The sequence below is a fragment of the Rhopilema esculentum genome, chromosome 9 (genome assembly GCF_057945365.1).
Source record: "Rhopilema esculentum isolate cy_ngs chromosome 9, ASM5794536v1, whole genome shotgun sequence".
NCBI classification, from domain to species: Eukaryota; Metazoa; Cnidaria; class Scyphozoa; order Rhizostomeae; family Rhizostomatidae; genus Rhopilema; species Rhopilema esculentum.
The window spans coordinates 2,910,615-2,928,197 of NC_142823.1; the positions used below are offsets into that span (position 1 = coordinate 2,910,615).

A 17,583-nucleotide genomic window follows, 5' to 3' on the forward strand; every position below is an offset into this window, starting at 1 on the left:
GCATATCGAAAGTTTGTTGTAAAAAATGAGCTGAGTCTGTTGTATGTGAAGCACTTTTCTTTACTAAAGCCCATGATAATTAAAAGGGTATGATGAAAGTTTTTCCGTAGTAGAACCACATGATAGTGTTTTAAGACAAATTATCAAAAATTGGTCAACAGCAAAAATGCCAAGTCTTAGAATAAAAAAACATAATTTATCGCTCTTCGAAGATAATATAGTATTAAAACCCTCTATAATTTTCATTTTCTATTGTGACTATTTCAACTTTTAGCAGGGAAAATTTTTGCAGGGTAAACATTGTGTGGCACAGTTTTGCCAGTAGGGATATTTTAGCGGTTTACGGTTCAACTTTCTTACAGTTTAGCACCATACCTCTTACAGATTTCAATACATCCGCAAAAACCCGGTTGCAGGTTGAGGAAAATTCATTGCAAGGTTATTTCAAAATATACGAGCAGGAAAAAACAACATCATAACAACGTTTTGCTGGATTCCTTTCGTCTTCTTATAAACACAAAATTATGTATTACAACTGTCTTAAAATCAAACAAATACAAATTATTTTCTTCAAAAAACCTCGTTTAACTGTTCAAAATCAGGAACATTAACACCCCATGAAAAGCTAAATGACGCAATTTGTAGTTGAGGCCTGCGTAGTTTTAACTAACTCGAAACTTCACATACCTCAGTATCGAAATCCCATTTTTCTGTTTGGAATCATGAAAAATCATTACATTTACAAAAGTTCATAGGCTCTGTTTTCAATCCAGACTTTAGATTATATGTTTTGCAAACACTTTAAGCTAAACAGCTACAAAGGGGAGTGGCAATGATGATATATCCCAACCCCTTCAAAAATAATGTTTTCATTAAGACCAAAAAATTGTGAAATAGAATGCCTACCTACGAGTCAAAGACTAGATAGTGTGATCTAATCGAAGATTCCTAATCCCTCGCTTGTTAACTATAAACAAGACAGGGCCTAACCTTTCCCCTTTACATAAACAGTAAACAAATGCGACAAAATATCACGAATCTTTCCGTGCTAACTACTGGTTTCCTTCACCAAACGGTCAATTCTAAACGAGACGAAAAGGAATGTTTCCTATCAAACTGATATTCGGGCGTTCTTTCCCAACTGTTGTCGACAATATTTCTGAAAGCATCCGTTTGTAATATTAGTTAAATTGTGGGGTATGGAGAATGATAGACATATAATAAACAAAGTACTGCTGTTTCTAAAATCGCCTACAAAATTCTATGTCAAAAAACGCGGGAATGAAAAAACGCGGGAAATGAGAAAAACGCGGGAAATTTTCTGATCACTTTCAATGGAGAAATGATCACGGGAAGATTCGGATATTGACCTGTCTGAACTAAACACAAGAGAAGAAAGTTAAAAGCTACAATCTACAATGAAAAGAATAATAATAACTCAAAATTATCCAATTAGTTTAATTTTTCTAATGGAGAGCTCTTCTACAAATTCACTCTTGGTAGAAAAATTCCACGAAATAAGATGCTTCCCCCGCATTTATTAACTCCAAATAAAAAATTCTAGCTACTAGCTAAAGGTATCTTAAGTAAATATACTATTGCAACTAAGCAGAGAAAAAGTCGCTTCGGGAAAATCAGGGGGTGAAGCATCATCACGTCGAATTTGAAGAAAGAGGTCCATGCGAAAAACGATGAAATGAATGCAAATGCGTTTGTGAACTATGGGCTAAAAGTGAGCACTTGGTAGTTGTGACCAAAAAGTCAAACAATTATTTCAGCATTAAAGCGAATTTTTAATGCTTCTACGAGGGCTCAGTTTTAGTCCATTTTCTAATGGTTTAATCAACAAAACTTAATTAACACGCGCTCTGTCCAGGCAGAGCTGAATTCTAGTTCGCGACTTGACGCTGAGAAAGTCTCTCAACAAGCGTTTACTTTGCCTTAGGCTTCAATTTGATGAATCTCTCCAGGAGTTCTCTTTGTCTAATCTTTAGTTCTTCTTTCTCTTTCGCAAGGTCCTCCTCAATACTTCGCAGTTCGTGGATATAGTCGGTGGCTTTCTTCAAAATGATAACTTTTGCGGCCTTTTCGTTTCCAGACAGCGACGGGACGTAACTTCGAAGCGTATGAAAACTTGACTTTAAATCGTTCCGTCGCTTCCTTTCCAAAACATTGTGCGATGCACGCTTATCCGAATCCGAGTCATCGTTATTTCTGTTATGATCACAAGTCGACGAGTCAGAAGACGAGTCGTCGTAAGTTCGTTTTGCCGCGCGGCTACATGATTTGACGGGCAAACTTTTCGTTCTTTTCAGTAATTTCAGCGGCTTACTTTCTTTCACGATAGGCTCGGAGTTCTTCCTTTTCAATTCTGGTTTATCCAGCGAAACGACATCAATTTCTTCGTCTGCAAAGAAAAGAGAGATTTTTCAGGGTGGGAAGAAAACTTACTTGCCTATCGTCATACGCGTTAAGAATAGTGTGCGTTAAGAATAGTGTGCGTCAAGAAGCCGCAACACTGTAACAGAAAAGTCAGCAAACACTCGCAGCAAACCCCTTGGTATAACATTTTGCTAGCTGGTAATTCTTTTAATGGAACGAACGAATAAGGTTTGAAGTTATACAGTGCAAAAGCCGCGCGGTTCCTCACTGAGTACCCCGTTACAGGGCCTCCGACGAAGGGCCTCCGACGAATTTTTCCCCAAATCTTTTGCGTTACCCCCGTTTTTAGAAGCACGGGTTCCAACTCTGTGATGCCATTGAAAAGGGCTTGGGGGTTCAGCACCCTTGTTGAAATCAAGAGGCAATGTTGAGAGGGCGGGCTCAGCCCCGCTTAACTTTATACGTTTAAGGAATTCTTCCAGTTTATGTTTGGTGGGGCGAATTCCATATTTGGCAATGGGAATGAACCCTTAATGGTGGTATAGACTTTCTATGAAAGACTAATTTAAAACAGCCTTTTAGAGCTGTTGAATACTTGGTCATGATTTTATATACACTCCTTTTTTTATAAGAACCATTAAATTCAAGTTCAGGCTGACTGTTCTTAGTTTTTTCGCAAATCTGAGGCTGGATTGTTCTTAATTTGTTCTTAAATTAAGAGGGTGTAAGCAGTGCTATTGCTAGCTTTTTCGCTCTAAGAAGGTGTTCAGGCCTCATTTGCCAACAAAGTGAGTGAGACAGCCTTAATTTGATGACAAATTTGAATATTCACCGAAAAAGCACCCACACATCGCTAAAAATCCTCGGTTTTGAGAAAAAACGTTGTTCAAAATTGCATTTTGCAGAAGCTCAGCCTCAGCTTGTTCTTAATTTGTTCTTAACTTTTGACCAGTTTTGAGGCTCGTGTTCTTATAAGAAAAGAGTGTAAATGACAGAGATTCTTAAACAGAAATAAAGTATAAAGGGTGTGGCTTTAAGAAGTTCCTTACGGCTCTCCAACCTTACGTTTTAGGACGACACCCCTGACCGCAACTTTGAGTCAGTGTCGTGTGACCCATGCCTACGGCTTCTGGTGACCATACCAGTTTTGTTTCGCAGAAACAAATGCAAAAATATTTTCCTTTTATCCATACGCTCATCGAATCCACGCACTTCCATTCATACATTCATTGAAATCTACGTGACGTAACAAATTGAGATAACAATAGATTAATGAGATAGTTCTGTGGCGACCCGGCGACCTGCTACCCTTGACAACAAAGCGGGCAAACAGGAACTACGAATACGCAGAATTCCACATTAACCACTCATTTTGACTACGTTTGCATTTTGGGCGACTCTTCAGGAGACCCTCAGATTTTATCTACCATTTTGCCTCCTGCATTGACCACTGCAAAATCACAGGAAATGTAACTGTGAAATGTGTTTTGAGAAAAGTACTTAGCTTTAGTGAAATTTGAAAGGGTTTTAGATCTTTGACCAACTTTATCCAACAGGCTTTCTTTTTGCAATGGGTGCGTCACCGCCAGCCAGAGGAGGTCTTCGCTGTTTACTTTGCAGCAAAGCTAACGACATTTTGATGCCTTGTTTGTCAACCGAAAAGGCAATTGCATACAAATTCTAATACCTTTATTTGAGAGAAAGGAAATTCAATTGCACGCAAAGTAAGGCGACCCATTCCAAAACCATTTTAGGGGACTTCAGCGGGAGCTGAGGGTTACTCCTTTTTATTTGAAGGATGACATTTGAAGTAAAAAGATGATCTTTTTAAGCAAAGTTCCAAGGGGCAGGAAGGCAATTTCCCCTTTCTAGTAAGAATGTTAACGAAGGCCTTGACTCATTCGTGCTCAAGGCCAAATCACTCGACAAGACAGAAACCCCATTTCATATAAACAAAAATGAATAAATAAGTTTTCAGAAGCAACTAAAATAAAATTGCTTTAATACGAAAATTTGCAATGGGTGGTTTCATAAAATATAAGCACAAACCGAGTTAGCGAATTCCAACAAAACAATTTTCAGGCACAACAAAAGGATTTCTTTCTACGAGATTTCCATGGAGCGCTTTGACCCCGGCATATTGAAATATTTTGACCTTCAAAGTCTCTGAACTCGGTTTAGCAAAGCCTACACACAGCCTTAATAAAGGAAAAGGCCATATTCTTTTATGGATCATAAAAAACCCCACACGAAAACGATTTTTTTGAAAATAGAACTTCAAATAACAAAACGAACACATTTATTAATTCAAGTTCTGTTCGGACGCTTCTGGAAGATTCCGTATCCTATTCGGGTCCACAAATTTGCGAAAAGACGGGGCTGGATGTGGCTTCGTCCAGAAGCTAACCAATGTGGGCAGCCTCATAATTGATGAAAACCACCGGCATTTGAAAAAAAATATTCTCAACCTTCCAAATTCGAATTTGAAGACTAAAATTATGAGACAAATTGTGTGTCATTTACATTCCATGGAGCTGACTCCGGTCATAATCAAAAACATTAATTTAAGTGGATTATGCATAATTATTGATAAGAATTCATCTGTAATCATTGAATACACTTCGCCGAAGGCCACACGCCAGGTGCCTTTACGATTATACAAAACGTGTACCTAAAGTTTGGGACAACAAGACCGTTCAAACTTCTATTCAGATTGTTAGCATAAATAGCAATTTAAAAAGCAATAAAATTGCAAGAAAGGTTTTTGGAAAGCTGCCAATACAACCAGATCTCGAAATCCAAGAAAAGGTTGCCAATTTTTTGTAATTCCCTCTCCCTGTTTCAATTTAAAGGCAACCTGTGTGTCCTATCTTGGTGATTACTGCAAATGTATGCTCGATCGTTATGAATGCTGTCAGGAATTTTGTTGTCGTGTGATTTGATTTGCTTGATTCAGGCCAAATTACATCCCGCAGAGGCATGCTACTGGTACAGATTCAGTACACGCAAACTTACACCGGGATTTCCATCAAACAATAGGTTCTCAAATGTTTTTCAGATAAAAATATAGGATTTCAAAGGTGTACGAGATTTTCATGTAACGATTTGTCCTTGCTTGCACCAGTGGAAGAATGTGTTGTTTCATATCCCTGCGCCTTAGACTTTTCTAAAAAAAAACTTGCAAAAAGCACTAGGAAAAATTTGCGCCAAATAGTTTTTGTAACACTAACGCTGAGCTGCACCACAGATTAACACCCCTCCCCCCTCCCAGATTAGTCCGTTTTGAATTTCACAGGGCAGTTACTTTATCTAGGCTTCAAATTTTTGTAAAGTTAACAGTGCCGCCTAGGCTGAAACACCCGCGAACTCGACCCTTTCCACTTTTAGATTGTATAACCTGAATAAATAGTCCTTATCTCGAAATGCCGAGACGTACCGGTTCCAGAACCCAGCAGTGATAATTGCACGTATTGTTCTGAGAAGAAAACCTCAAAGACAAGAAATTATCCATAGAAACATTGCGCAACCAAGCGTCATACTTGATCCAGCATTCAATAAAAAAAATAATTTTCCACGTCAGTCTAATATCGAGGGCCTGGAAATAACCAAAGATTTTAAAGCAAGGAATCTGGAATAATCGCATTTACGTAGTTCTATTGATGCAATTAAGTGCTATACTGTTTTATCTCCTTAATTCATTTGTCTCTAATTACATCAGATATATGATGTCTGGGAACCTTGAAATTCCACAAATGTGCATTAGCTTCCTAGAAATGCCACAGCCGTGAACTCGAAACTTGACACAGAAGATTCTCTTTCAAAACCTTGTATCACAACCTTTCAACTGCACACGTCACAGCCTACAAATTGACTTTGGGTGTTTCGACAAATCCGCCACAAATACTTGGAAATCCTCTTTCATCAAAGGGCTTTTTACATTAAGAAATTGGTTAAACATCACCATCCTTGCATAAGTTTCATCCAACTTGAAGGCAACGAGTAACCGATTTTGTATTCAAGGTGGTTGACGGTAAAAAAATTCATAATTTGACATTTTTAGTTGTGGGTTGAAATTTCTATCAATTGGCTTTTTCAGGTTACCATTTTTAAAGCTTTCCTATTTATGGGGGCTCTCGGTTAACGTTAACGCAAACACATTGTTTTCGAAATTTTAAAATTTAACAAGGATAAAAAGGCTTGAATTGAAACTTACGAAACTCATTCTCAATTCTCACCACACAATTCATTCCTTTTCGAATTGCTTAGAAACGATTTGACTATATTTTCAAGCTCATAATCACATACTTTAAAGAGCATGGAAGCTCAGCAAAAATTTACGAATTCGTTTAAAAACTTGTGCATTCACTACATGGGCTCTGATGCAAGTTGGAAAGTGGGGGGGGGGGGGGGGGGGCAAGGGAGATTTTAACAATCAAAACATAAGAATTTTTAAAAAGCTCTATTGTTTAGCAAAAAGTGGAGGGGCCAGGGCCCCCCGGCCCCCCCCCCTTCGTCGGAGGCCCTGCACTAAGGTATTTTTGGCCAAGTTGGCAGCAAAGTCTTTTTCGAGGTTCTTTTGGGTTTAGATTTCACGACTTTTGAAGAGTTATAAATTGAAAATATGGCGGCAGAACGAGGCTTTGTTAACGGGGCATCGAAATGAGAGTTTTGAGCTTAGCACAGAACTGTGATTCGATTGAAAAATAACACGGAAGAACGCAAAGCAATGGTAGAGATGATACACATCAAGCAAAATATAAAAACTCACCTGTATCTTCTTGTAGACACGGTCCGGTTTCATTTAGCGGGTATGGAAAAACCGCTGATGGATCGACACATTCGGTACTAGAGTAGTCCAACGGAGGGGGCGTGGCACATGGGGTCTCGTAAAAAATCTCGATGCAAGTGCCACCCTTTTCCCTTTCTGATACTTTTCCATTCCACATACAGTCTTGTATGAGCTTTGAGCCCAAGCTGCACGCATCAGATTGGTGTTGGCGTTCAGCCACTTCGAGGAAACCGTCCAGGCTTTCGGAAACCAACTGAAGGCGCTCTGCAACGGTAGTGTCATTTTGGGTAGGTTCTCCTATGGACTTTGTTGGGGAGCGGGGAGGTGTTGGGGGCAGGCCTAGCCTTAACCAGACATCCTCCCCAGGTGCTGCTGCCGTGTGAACTCTCAAGTGCTTTGAATTATTCAACATCATTTGTTCGTCGACATTTTCAAGTTCGTCTAGATGATAAGTATCATTAGACCATGCACACATTGGTCGGGTCTCCACTGCGGCCATTTTCCAAATTCTACGTAATGAAGGAACGAAGTATTGACATTCTCGGATTATAACTTAAAGAAAACTTAAAACTTATAAAACTTAAAGAAAAATATTATAATGCAGTTTTCAAATCCTATATTCGAATCAGGAAATACAGTCATGGCCAACCAGGAAATATGAATTAACTGAGGTAAACTGGAAAAGTTTGTCTATACTGTAAACAATTACGTATGCGATTAAAAGCTAATAACTCTTTGTTGATTTTATCGGAGTTTCTTTGTAGGAAACCTGGACATTTAAAGGGGGGTGATATCACAAATATTAATTTTCTCAATCACAAATGGAATTTACGTGGGTGATTTCTAGCTGCTGGAAATATTGATTTGCGAATTGATAAATTATATGTCTCGTCAACACACATCGTGCAAACGTCAACAAACTGCTGTCCCAAAACTGTTATAAAACTATTGTGAGTACAAGGCGTCGCTTATCCCCCTGGAATGTGGAGGGTCCAATGACTAAAGGTGTCAGTAACATTACGCAAACATGGCACATCCAATCGTCTCGGCACAGACAGCGATTAATGGACAAAAGCGTCGATATTCCCTCAGGTAATCACAGCATTGTTGAAAAAACTTGCATGAGTAATAAATGGCAAGCTTCGGTCAAAAGAATATCCGTGCACAAGGACACCGGCCCAGGTCAGCTTTCAAAGTGTCAATAAATTAACGCTAATGAACAAACTGTGTCGCTGAACTTTTTCGAGAGGACAAATGAAAACAATCAAGAGACTGCTAAGGACAAACGTGAAAACTTTTAAGCACAAGAATTTTAAGTGGGCATAGAATGATGATTCCAAGACAACTTAGCCTATCATAACACCCATCGCATCGTCATTTGCCTAAACATTCGCAGCTTAAACTGTAATACCGGCTGATAAATTCCTTGGTGGTTGACCTCTGCCCACTAATACATAGCTCTAAAAAACCAGGCCTTCGGGTAACTTGAGTTTTACACCGAACCACTTTATTTCAGTTTGAGGACCTCGCTTCCCAGTGTTAAAATGTGGACAATTAAGAGAACAATCACTTTGGCCCAAAGTTCATAAGTTTCAAAATAGCAAACAACTGCGAGCCTGGGCTTTTAAAGTCGTCTTGCTTTCAATAAACAGACATTTAGATCTTCATTGTTAAATCCGAACCGGAACATACTTGGAGCTTCTCTACGAACAATGACGAATATATCACAGCGATAGTTGACCAATGTGACGCCGCTGGGATAAAACACTCACAAAGATGGTATTGCGAAATACTAACAAAATAAGTAAACAAAGGAACTAGGAATTTAGGATCTAAGCTCGTTTTCAACTAATTTAAATTATCAATTAGCATAGAAATCTATTACAGCCGCTATAGTATATCGAAAGTAAATTCACTTCCAGGAACGCCCACATCGTAGGGAAAACTCCGAAAAACCAAGTGTCCATGAAATAAATTTACCAACTGCAATCTTCCAGGATTCTGAGCAAAAAACTCGTATTTATCCAACATTTCAATTCACAAATGATGGATAGGTCTCTTATAACTACTATCGGATTCCATCCTATCGTTTACTCCAGTCCAGTGAAAGGTCAACCAGAAAATACCAAATTGAAATATGAAACTGTCGCACTCTCTACGCTGTTGGCAGTGTACCGGAACACTTAACCCAAAATGTCTTTACGCAGACACAGCAGCAAATGTTCCATAACAATTTCTTAATACTGGCTGTAAACTGTACCGGTTTAAATAGAGGGCGATTATAACGAAACGAAGTAAATGATTTGGACTTTTGGCAGAGTAAATATAAGGTTTCAATTCCAAACATGTAAGGACCAGTCATATGAGTAAATGGAATCAAATGGAGTAGCAGCGATCAGATGAATGAAAGTCATCGATCGGACAGGATTTGAACAAACTGTTCAAACTTAATGGGCACAAGGTGTAGCAACTTCAATTTTAAATCATGGTTGCGACAAACACAACGAATAACATATTGCAAAATCAAGATTTGATTAAGTCCGCACTTTCAGAAAAGAGCTGTTGTTGAACACATTTTTGTAAAATAATGACTGATAAGAATTTAACTTAAATGGAAGAATGTAAATCAAGATTCTTTTATATAATTATGTAATGGGGTAGCGTCAGTACAGATTCTGCACCGATGCGAGATAACCCTAAGCCTAGAAACGACGAAATCGAGAATGAAGTAGAAGAAAACTCACCTAGCTTTACTGTTGACTTGATGCAGGAGTGAATGCTGGTGGCGATCATTCACTTGCAAGCAACTCGCAGTTGGATTGAGCCTTAAGCCCACGAGAACACACACGGCAACGGGCAGCTGATCAAAGAATTTCCAAAGAACGCTCGATAATATTTCAAGGAGGACAATCAAATCGAATTAATATTAACCAATCAGATAACAGCATTTGCTGCCCGCCAAAATTTCATTCATAGCTCAGCTTCTCAAAGCATTGTTCGAAAGTCGCACGTGAAATAGAATTCCGTTGGGACCACGGGGGTAGTATGCAACGCTCTTCTCTCGGGGTATTAATAGAAACAACTACAGGCATTAGGGTGTCTCTAGGGGGCAAAAATACCTCAAGAGATGCATGCATGATTGTGGTTATAAATATCATAGCTTTGCAACTGACGTCAAAGGCCGTAATATTTTGAAGTCTTAATTCTTTATTATGTTAATTTTTTTCTTTGGTTATTGTGTTACGCTTCTTTCTCTTTTAGGTTTCGCAGTATTGAAGACTTAATCGTCTTGTATCTCTTTGCGTTTTTAAACATTCGATCAAAACACAATAATCGTTGGATACAAAATGAATTTAAAACCACAGAATGTTGTTAACAAACCAGCGCAAAGCTGTTAAAAATTTCAACTAGACGAAGCCTTTACAACGAAACCATTCTAACTCTAAAAAGAGGAACTTATGGATACTTCCAACCGGGGGAGGGAATGATAATGGTGTTTTTCTTACAAATCTCTAAACATTGCATTTCATTGCGTCCAAAATTAATGCTGAGTCAGCATAGTTGAAATACCATCTTAGAACCCTCCCCACTCTCACTTCTTCTAGAAAGTTCCTTGATTTCAAGGAAATCACTGCGAAAATTTTGATCGTGTTTTCATGGTTTACGCAGGATACCGAGAGACGTAGGAGCCGGGGTTATAAGGGGCTCGTGCACCACCTTTTTTTCGTGAAACAAGATGAAGTGCCGATTTCGCAGCCCAATTTGCAGCTCACGGAGGTGCCCCTATATCGGGGCAAATGAAATAAAAAACTGTTAGGAGATCCTTGATGTCGTCTTTCATTCAAACTGACATTCAACGTAGATTAACAGATCACCTTATGTTGTTATAAATGTACACAATTATTTAAACAACCAAATTTATCGCTTCCTCTCAATTCTTTGACCAGATCAAAACAATCAACATAGAAAAATCTTCAGGTTTTGCTGCCATAACAAAAATAAGGGCAGTGTTTGGCTATTTCAGAAGTTTAGGAAACCTCTTGGTTACCCTAAAAAAAGAAGTTTTGTTGAAAATCAACAAGTGAAAAAAATTATCTTTATAAAGACGTTATCTTTGATTTGGATAAACGAGTTTGTTATGTAACTGCTCTTTAGACGTTCACGTCATATTGGCAGTCATAGACGTTCACAATTTGGTAGTCTGAGAGCTTTTGAGCTAAACATAGAATGTCCTCTCTTATCCTAAAGGCCTAGGCAAGAGTAAGTCAGCGAGGGTGATTCATATATGAATTTTTCTGGCTGATTAAATAGTTTTTCAAGTTTTTCAAATGAATCATATACATTTCACTATGGGAAACGTGAATAAGTAGCTATTAAGTTAAAGAGGCCCCATACTTGGTACAAAGTGACGTCAAATAAAGATTGATGGTCAATGAAAAATACATCACATTATAAATAATTTTAAGATGAGTCAATGAAATTTGGCAAGAGGATAAAGATATTAAGGGAAAAAGAAACAAGTAAAATAAAAGGATGGTATATTGAAAAAACGTGATTGTGTACATAAATTTATTTCTGATTCAATGAGTTACATTCAGCTAAATACCAACATTAAGTAGTGAAGAACAGGGCAACCGAGGGGCAAGGGGGCAAGTCTAAGGGGCCTCATACACCGTAACAATAAAAATGCCATGAAAAATAACTATTTAATGGTCTTAGAAAAACTTGACATTATTTAGTTGTAGAGAAACAAATGTTGAAATGAGACGCAAATATTAGGAACACCCTGGCCTAAGAATATCCTAAAGATAAGAACAGCGAACATCAAAAGAGTGTTCAGGTTCTTATAGAATAAAAAATGTAGGGCGAAAATTGACTTTGCCTTTTAGACTTCAAACTGGACAAATGTAGGGCGGATTATCGCAGAAAATATATCAATTGGTCTCCCAGATGTATCTTCCTATGGTCCATCCCATTTTCTTTCATTCTCTAAAATCTTAACAATGCGAGATGGAGATAAAAGAATTGTTACTCTAAACCGAGGTGAAACCTCAAGAGTATCATATCTTATCATGAAAAATTACCATTGAGAAAACTGAGACAACCTCTCAATGGAAAACAGTGCGGCATTGTAATCTTTAGCTCTCTCTTTCATTCTTTTGAACCTCCCAACAGCGATGTGTCTGGGGGATACTTCTTTCCTCCAACGATTTTTAGCCATGTGCTTGTTTAAACCAATTCTAGGGGCTCAAGACAGGGTCACCGAGAGGTTCCAGAAGCCCTGGGGCAAAACCGAAAGATGAGAAAACCAAAAAAATTATGACCATGCCCTTCAGATTAATTTAAAAGGTATTTCAGAATATTTTTTGCAGTCATGTTTGGTAATCGTTCAAAATTCTTTATTATTTTAAGGCATAATTTTTCTGTGTTTGAACAATTCCATTCTTAAAATGGGTTCTTTACTTTATGAGAACCCCTTAACTTCGAGACCCTGGGGCAAATAGAGGGCTTATTTCAACAGTTTTAGAGAGACAAAATTTCTTTCCAATAAGGATATATATCCACGGTTTTCAATATTGCGTCGCAAACCTAGTTGGTTACTTGCAATCGCAACAACAGCATTTTTGCGTTGCGAATTTCGCGAGCGTGAATGTCCTCAGGTTCGCGCCATACGGACCAAGATATTCTTTACTTGAAACAGGATGCTTACAAATGTAAAAAAAATTAAGCAGATAAAGATGAAAAACCTTCCATTAGAAGTGGAATTGCATTTTAGGGCGGGCGAAACGTATTTGAAAGTGGAGAGGCCAAGAAATCAAGGTTATGAAAGACCGCCACCATGGTTGGCGGCAAGAAAAATATCAGAAGTATGGTATCTAAGAGATGGCCAGGAATTTTATCTAAAATGGTTTTGACTCAAGGAAAATCCGAGGAAATCTTTTCAAGCTTTTTTTTATCAATGTGTCGCATAATTTCGTCTTTTGTAATGTTGATATGTAATAAAAAAGGTCTTGCAAATTTTTAGAATAACCTTTTGATTGTAACTCGTAATAAATGAAGCTCTTTAGATTTAAAAAGGAGCCAAAATGAAATGAAGGAGAAAGATAAATGAATCAAGCTTTAACAAAAACATTAACATTGAAATACCAACAGAAGCACTGTTAACTAAAAATGAAAGATTATGCAACAAAAGATTGGATTTGAAAACTTTCGAACTGGACTGTTCAAAACGAGTTTTGATAGAATATATAATTACGTCTAGATTTTCTCTTTCTTAGTAGGAGTGAAATTTTGAAGCTTTCTCCATGATCTGCCAATTTTTCATTTCTCATATTTTCAAAAAATTTCTCTCCAGCAGTTTATTTTCCTTCAATGGCTGATCTCTCTATTTTTTAACATTTTTGAGAAGTTTCCGTCAACAAATAGACCTTTGGAGCTAAGTTTAGGCCATAGGAAAAACAAAACTCCATCATTTGGTGCAGGCACCAAGTTATTCTGAATCAGGTTATTCTGATCTATTTCCTTAGCCAAGCTGCTACTCGCTGTACAACCTGGACAATTACCGACTTTGTTGACCAAATTCCCATTTTCAATTTTTCTTGTCTTCTTTGGCAAATACGCAGTTACCAAGCTTAATCTAAGGTCATATTTAAGATATTACTACGCACAGTTACTTTCAGAATGGTAGATTAGATTTCTTTCCACTTTGCCTAAACCAATTATTTTGATCTGCAGTAAATTGGAGGGGCCATGGCCCTCCGCCCCCCCCCCTGTTTCCCCGGCCCTGCATTTGTCTTTAACGACTTTCTTGCGTACGATTTGGGGCTTTATAGAAGGAAGAGACTTGATTCCAACGAGAGAGAGGGGACGACCATTTGTGGTACCATACAATGTGCAGTGATTGTGATAGTGGGGATACCATTATGAAAAAGACTTGGATTTTAGAACTTTGACAAAATTTCTTAATATTTGTGCTAAAAAATCTTTTTATGAGTTTTTTATATATTTATCGTAAAAATGTGCAATCAAAAAAGAGGAAATAATTTGGAGTGTGTCGTTTCATGCAAAAAAGCAGCCGTAATTCTATCTTGGAAATACTAAACTCATTTTCAATGAAAAATTCATATCAGGCTTTAAGCTCAAGAAGTTCCAAGATTTCTCGCAAAAGCTAGGCCAAATATAATACTTAATTTAAAAACTGTTTTCCATTTTTAGAACCATTATTATTAAGAAGATATCATTTCATTTTCTTAATTGAAAGTTCCGAATACGAACATTTTTACTGATGATAATTATACATTTCAACAAGACCCCCGGTTTTGGTAATGGAGCGTTGTGTTGAAGTTACCAATCCCAACTTTTTTATGAAAAGTCGAACCACTTCGAGAAGTTTCAACTGAAGTGTGCTCTGGCTCAGAGACAAACCCCCGGAAAAATCGACGCTTTATCGCCTGAGATCAACAGAGTTGTACTCACAGCAAGGCTAGCAACTCATCAGACACCTACAGATCGAAGCGGTTTGACTTCAAAGCCACTATTACTATATCCGCTGAGTGCACTTTGAACTGTCATGTGTTTTCCTAGAAATCACAGGTGAAGAAAACAGGTGTGGTTGGTGACATCCATTGATACAGGGCCTCCGACAAAGTGGGGGAGGGGCAGGGGACCATGTCCCCCACTTTTTTGTAAAACAATGGAGCTTCAAAGTCTTTTGTTATGGGTTTTTAATTTTCCCTTGCCCCCACCACCGTTCAACCTTTGCCGTAGCCCATGCGATATTTTCTTCATTTCTTTACAACACTTGTACTAAAATCTGTTGTTGGACTGTAGCATTCAAGGAACCAAGGAACCAAGGAACCACAACAAAAAGATCTGAAAGTGGCAGATGAACATTGCATCTCGTGACTTGGAGCACAAGCTAAACATCACTGGCTGGTGAGCTTGGCTCCTAGCTAGTATAAAAAACTTTTTGTTTACAACCGCCTTTCCGGATTAGTGAGTCTTTTCGTTGAATGATGTCTGGTTTTGCCCAGGCAACGCACAGCCCCTGGGCTAGTAGTGGCTATAGCGTAGATATATAGCCCCCCTTTTTTGCAACAATAGGTTAGAAAATGTTTTGGAAAGTTCACTCAAACACAATTTTGGAAAGTATACCGGTGTTCTAAAAGGCCTCAACAATTTTTCGACCACGCCCTTTTCAGCCCTCCCACTTTTATACCGGTGCGCGGTGCCTGACATTACCCCATTATGCAAAGGGTCGGTGGGGGCTAAGCTCCACTTGCTAATACTCTAGTTTCTTCAAATGGGTATATTTTTTCGAGCGAATTTGGCTATAGACTTCCGTGTTCAAAGGGTAAGATGCAATAAATTTGTACTCTTTTTAACGCGGTTGAAAGTGTTTCTATTGCAAAAGGAATTGTTCAAAGGATTGGCACCTGAATGACCCCACGGTCCACTAACTTTGTTATGTAACAACATCGATGTGTGCCGAAAAGAGGCTGACTTGGCCTCGGATTCCGATCGGATTCTACACACAAGAAACTACGTAAACCCTCGTAAGAGAAAGAATGGGATTTGACAATGGTTTCCCAATGGAAAATAATTATGAATACCAAGGGCTTAGCCTGTACTAACGTGTGCTTTAGCGAGGGATTGGGAGATCAGCGCAAGGTAAACTGCAAAACCTTCGTTACGTTGGTCCATTAAAGGTAGATTTTTACAACTTATACGTGGTAGTGTTTCACAAATATAAGGTCTTAACGCGGAGATCAGCGTGTTTCTGCATGCTTCTAAAAATGTCTAGACATGCTTTGGTACTTCTATCCTTGATTCTAGGAAATAAGCCCAATGAAATTCGACATGTTGTTTATAACCATCACAAGGTGTTTTTCACAGAGTATGGCACTTCCTAGACCCAAAATAGACATGAAGGGCCTGGCTATGAAGCAATGCTGAAAAAGCGATAGCAAGTAACGTTTCTGTGCCACTATTCCTGGAACCATCGTCAAATTTTTTCTTTAAGGACCTCAACTGTGGGAGAGGGGAAGGCAAGATGCAAGAATTCGTTCTGACAATATATTCTAAAAGCAATACTGTATTTCAACAGGCTGGAGGGACAATTGCATTTCCCATTAATGGTACTACTTAAAAAAGGCCTGTCAGTTCTACATTTTCCAGCTACAATAGAATATTCACGGATTCTGTGGCAAGACAATCATATAGTTTATTGGAGATAAGTAAAAAAGCGGCCTAAAACGACGAAATTCCCAAAGTGTTGCTACTGGCTGCTTTGTTTATTTTCACTCCTTTTGTTAAATTCATGGTAGATAAAATAAGCTAAACAGCTACAAGAGGTAGAAATATGCTTCCCACATCTAATTACAGCATCAGAACGGAAGCGAATCTCTTGACGTGATTTCACAACATGAAAATTTCATAACATCATTCATGACATCAAAATTAAGAAACTCTTAAGAAATAATGAGTTTTGAAATTTTCAGAACATTAATGGTACTACTTAAAAAAGGCCTGTCAGTTCTACATTTTCCAGCTACAATAGAATATTCACGGATTCTGTGGCAAGACAATCATATAGTTTATTGGAGATAAGTAAAAAAGCGGCCTAAAACGACGAAATTCCCAAAGTGTTGCTACTGGCTGCTTTGTTTATTTTCACTCCTTTTGTTAAATTCATGGTAGATAAAATAAGCTAAACAGCTAAATCGTACATCAAGGCGAATTTTGGATATTTTGACATTTGAAAATTATTGCAGTTCGGGGGGGGGGGGGGGGAGTAGAGGACAGAGATTTAACAAAGATTTATAAAGTATTTATAAAGTATGTCGGTAGTATTCAGAAAGTATGGCAAATAACCAATTACACTCATTTTTTATAAGAAACAAAGGTCGATACTGAATACTCTAGTTTTTTAATGTTCTGAAAATTTCAAAACTCATTATTTCTTAAGAGTTTCTTAATTTTGATGTCATGAATGATGTTATGAAATTTTCATGTTGTGAAATCACGTCAAGAGATTCGCTTCCGTTCTGATGCTGTAATTAGATGTGGGAAGCATATTTCTACCTCTTGTATCTTAAATTCTAGGCCAACAGGGCAATCATGTTCTTGGATTTTAGAGAATTCCGTTGTTCTCAGTTTTATCACGATTTAATAGTTTCTTAATTTTTTTGCTTCGAGTACTGAAGTTTCTCAATTTTTTCTGTCTGTCCAGTACTCGTTTCTTATAGCCAGTTTCTTATAAAAAAATGAGTGTAGCTTGTGGAAGGTCACTGGCAATTATTTTTTTTTACTTCCTCTATTCCTCTGCATAGTAAATTTGGTAAAAAAACTGTTCAAATTAGGTCAGGCGCCATTATGGTCTAAGTACTCTGACGAAAAAGAAAAAGAAGATT

The 17,583-nt window shown here is 38.0% G+C and overlaps 1 protein-coding gene across 1 annotated transcript; it reads right to left on the reverse strand.

Annotated features, from left to right (window-relative positions):
• Positions 1-484: 484 nt before the first annotated feature.
• On the reverse strand, positions 485-10,068 carry LOC135688924 (transcriptional regulator Myc-A). Its single transcript, XM_065205989.2, has 3 exons — positions 9,916-10,068; positions 7,151-7,680; positions 485-2,407 (listed from the first exon to the last, which is right to left on the reverse strand). Exons 2-3 carry the CDS (start codon positions 7,668-7,670, stop codon positions 1,932-1,934), a joined length of 996 nt encoding a protein of 331 aa, XP_065062061.2. The 5' UTR covers positions 7,671-7,680; positions 9,916-10,068; the 3' UTR covers positions 485-1,931.
• Positions 10,069-17,583: the final 7,515 nt, after the last annotated feature.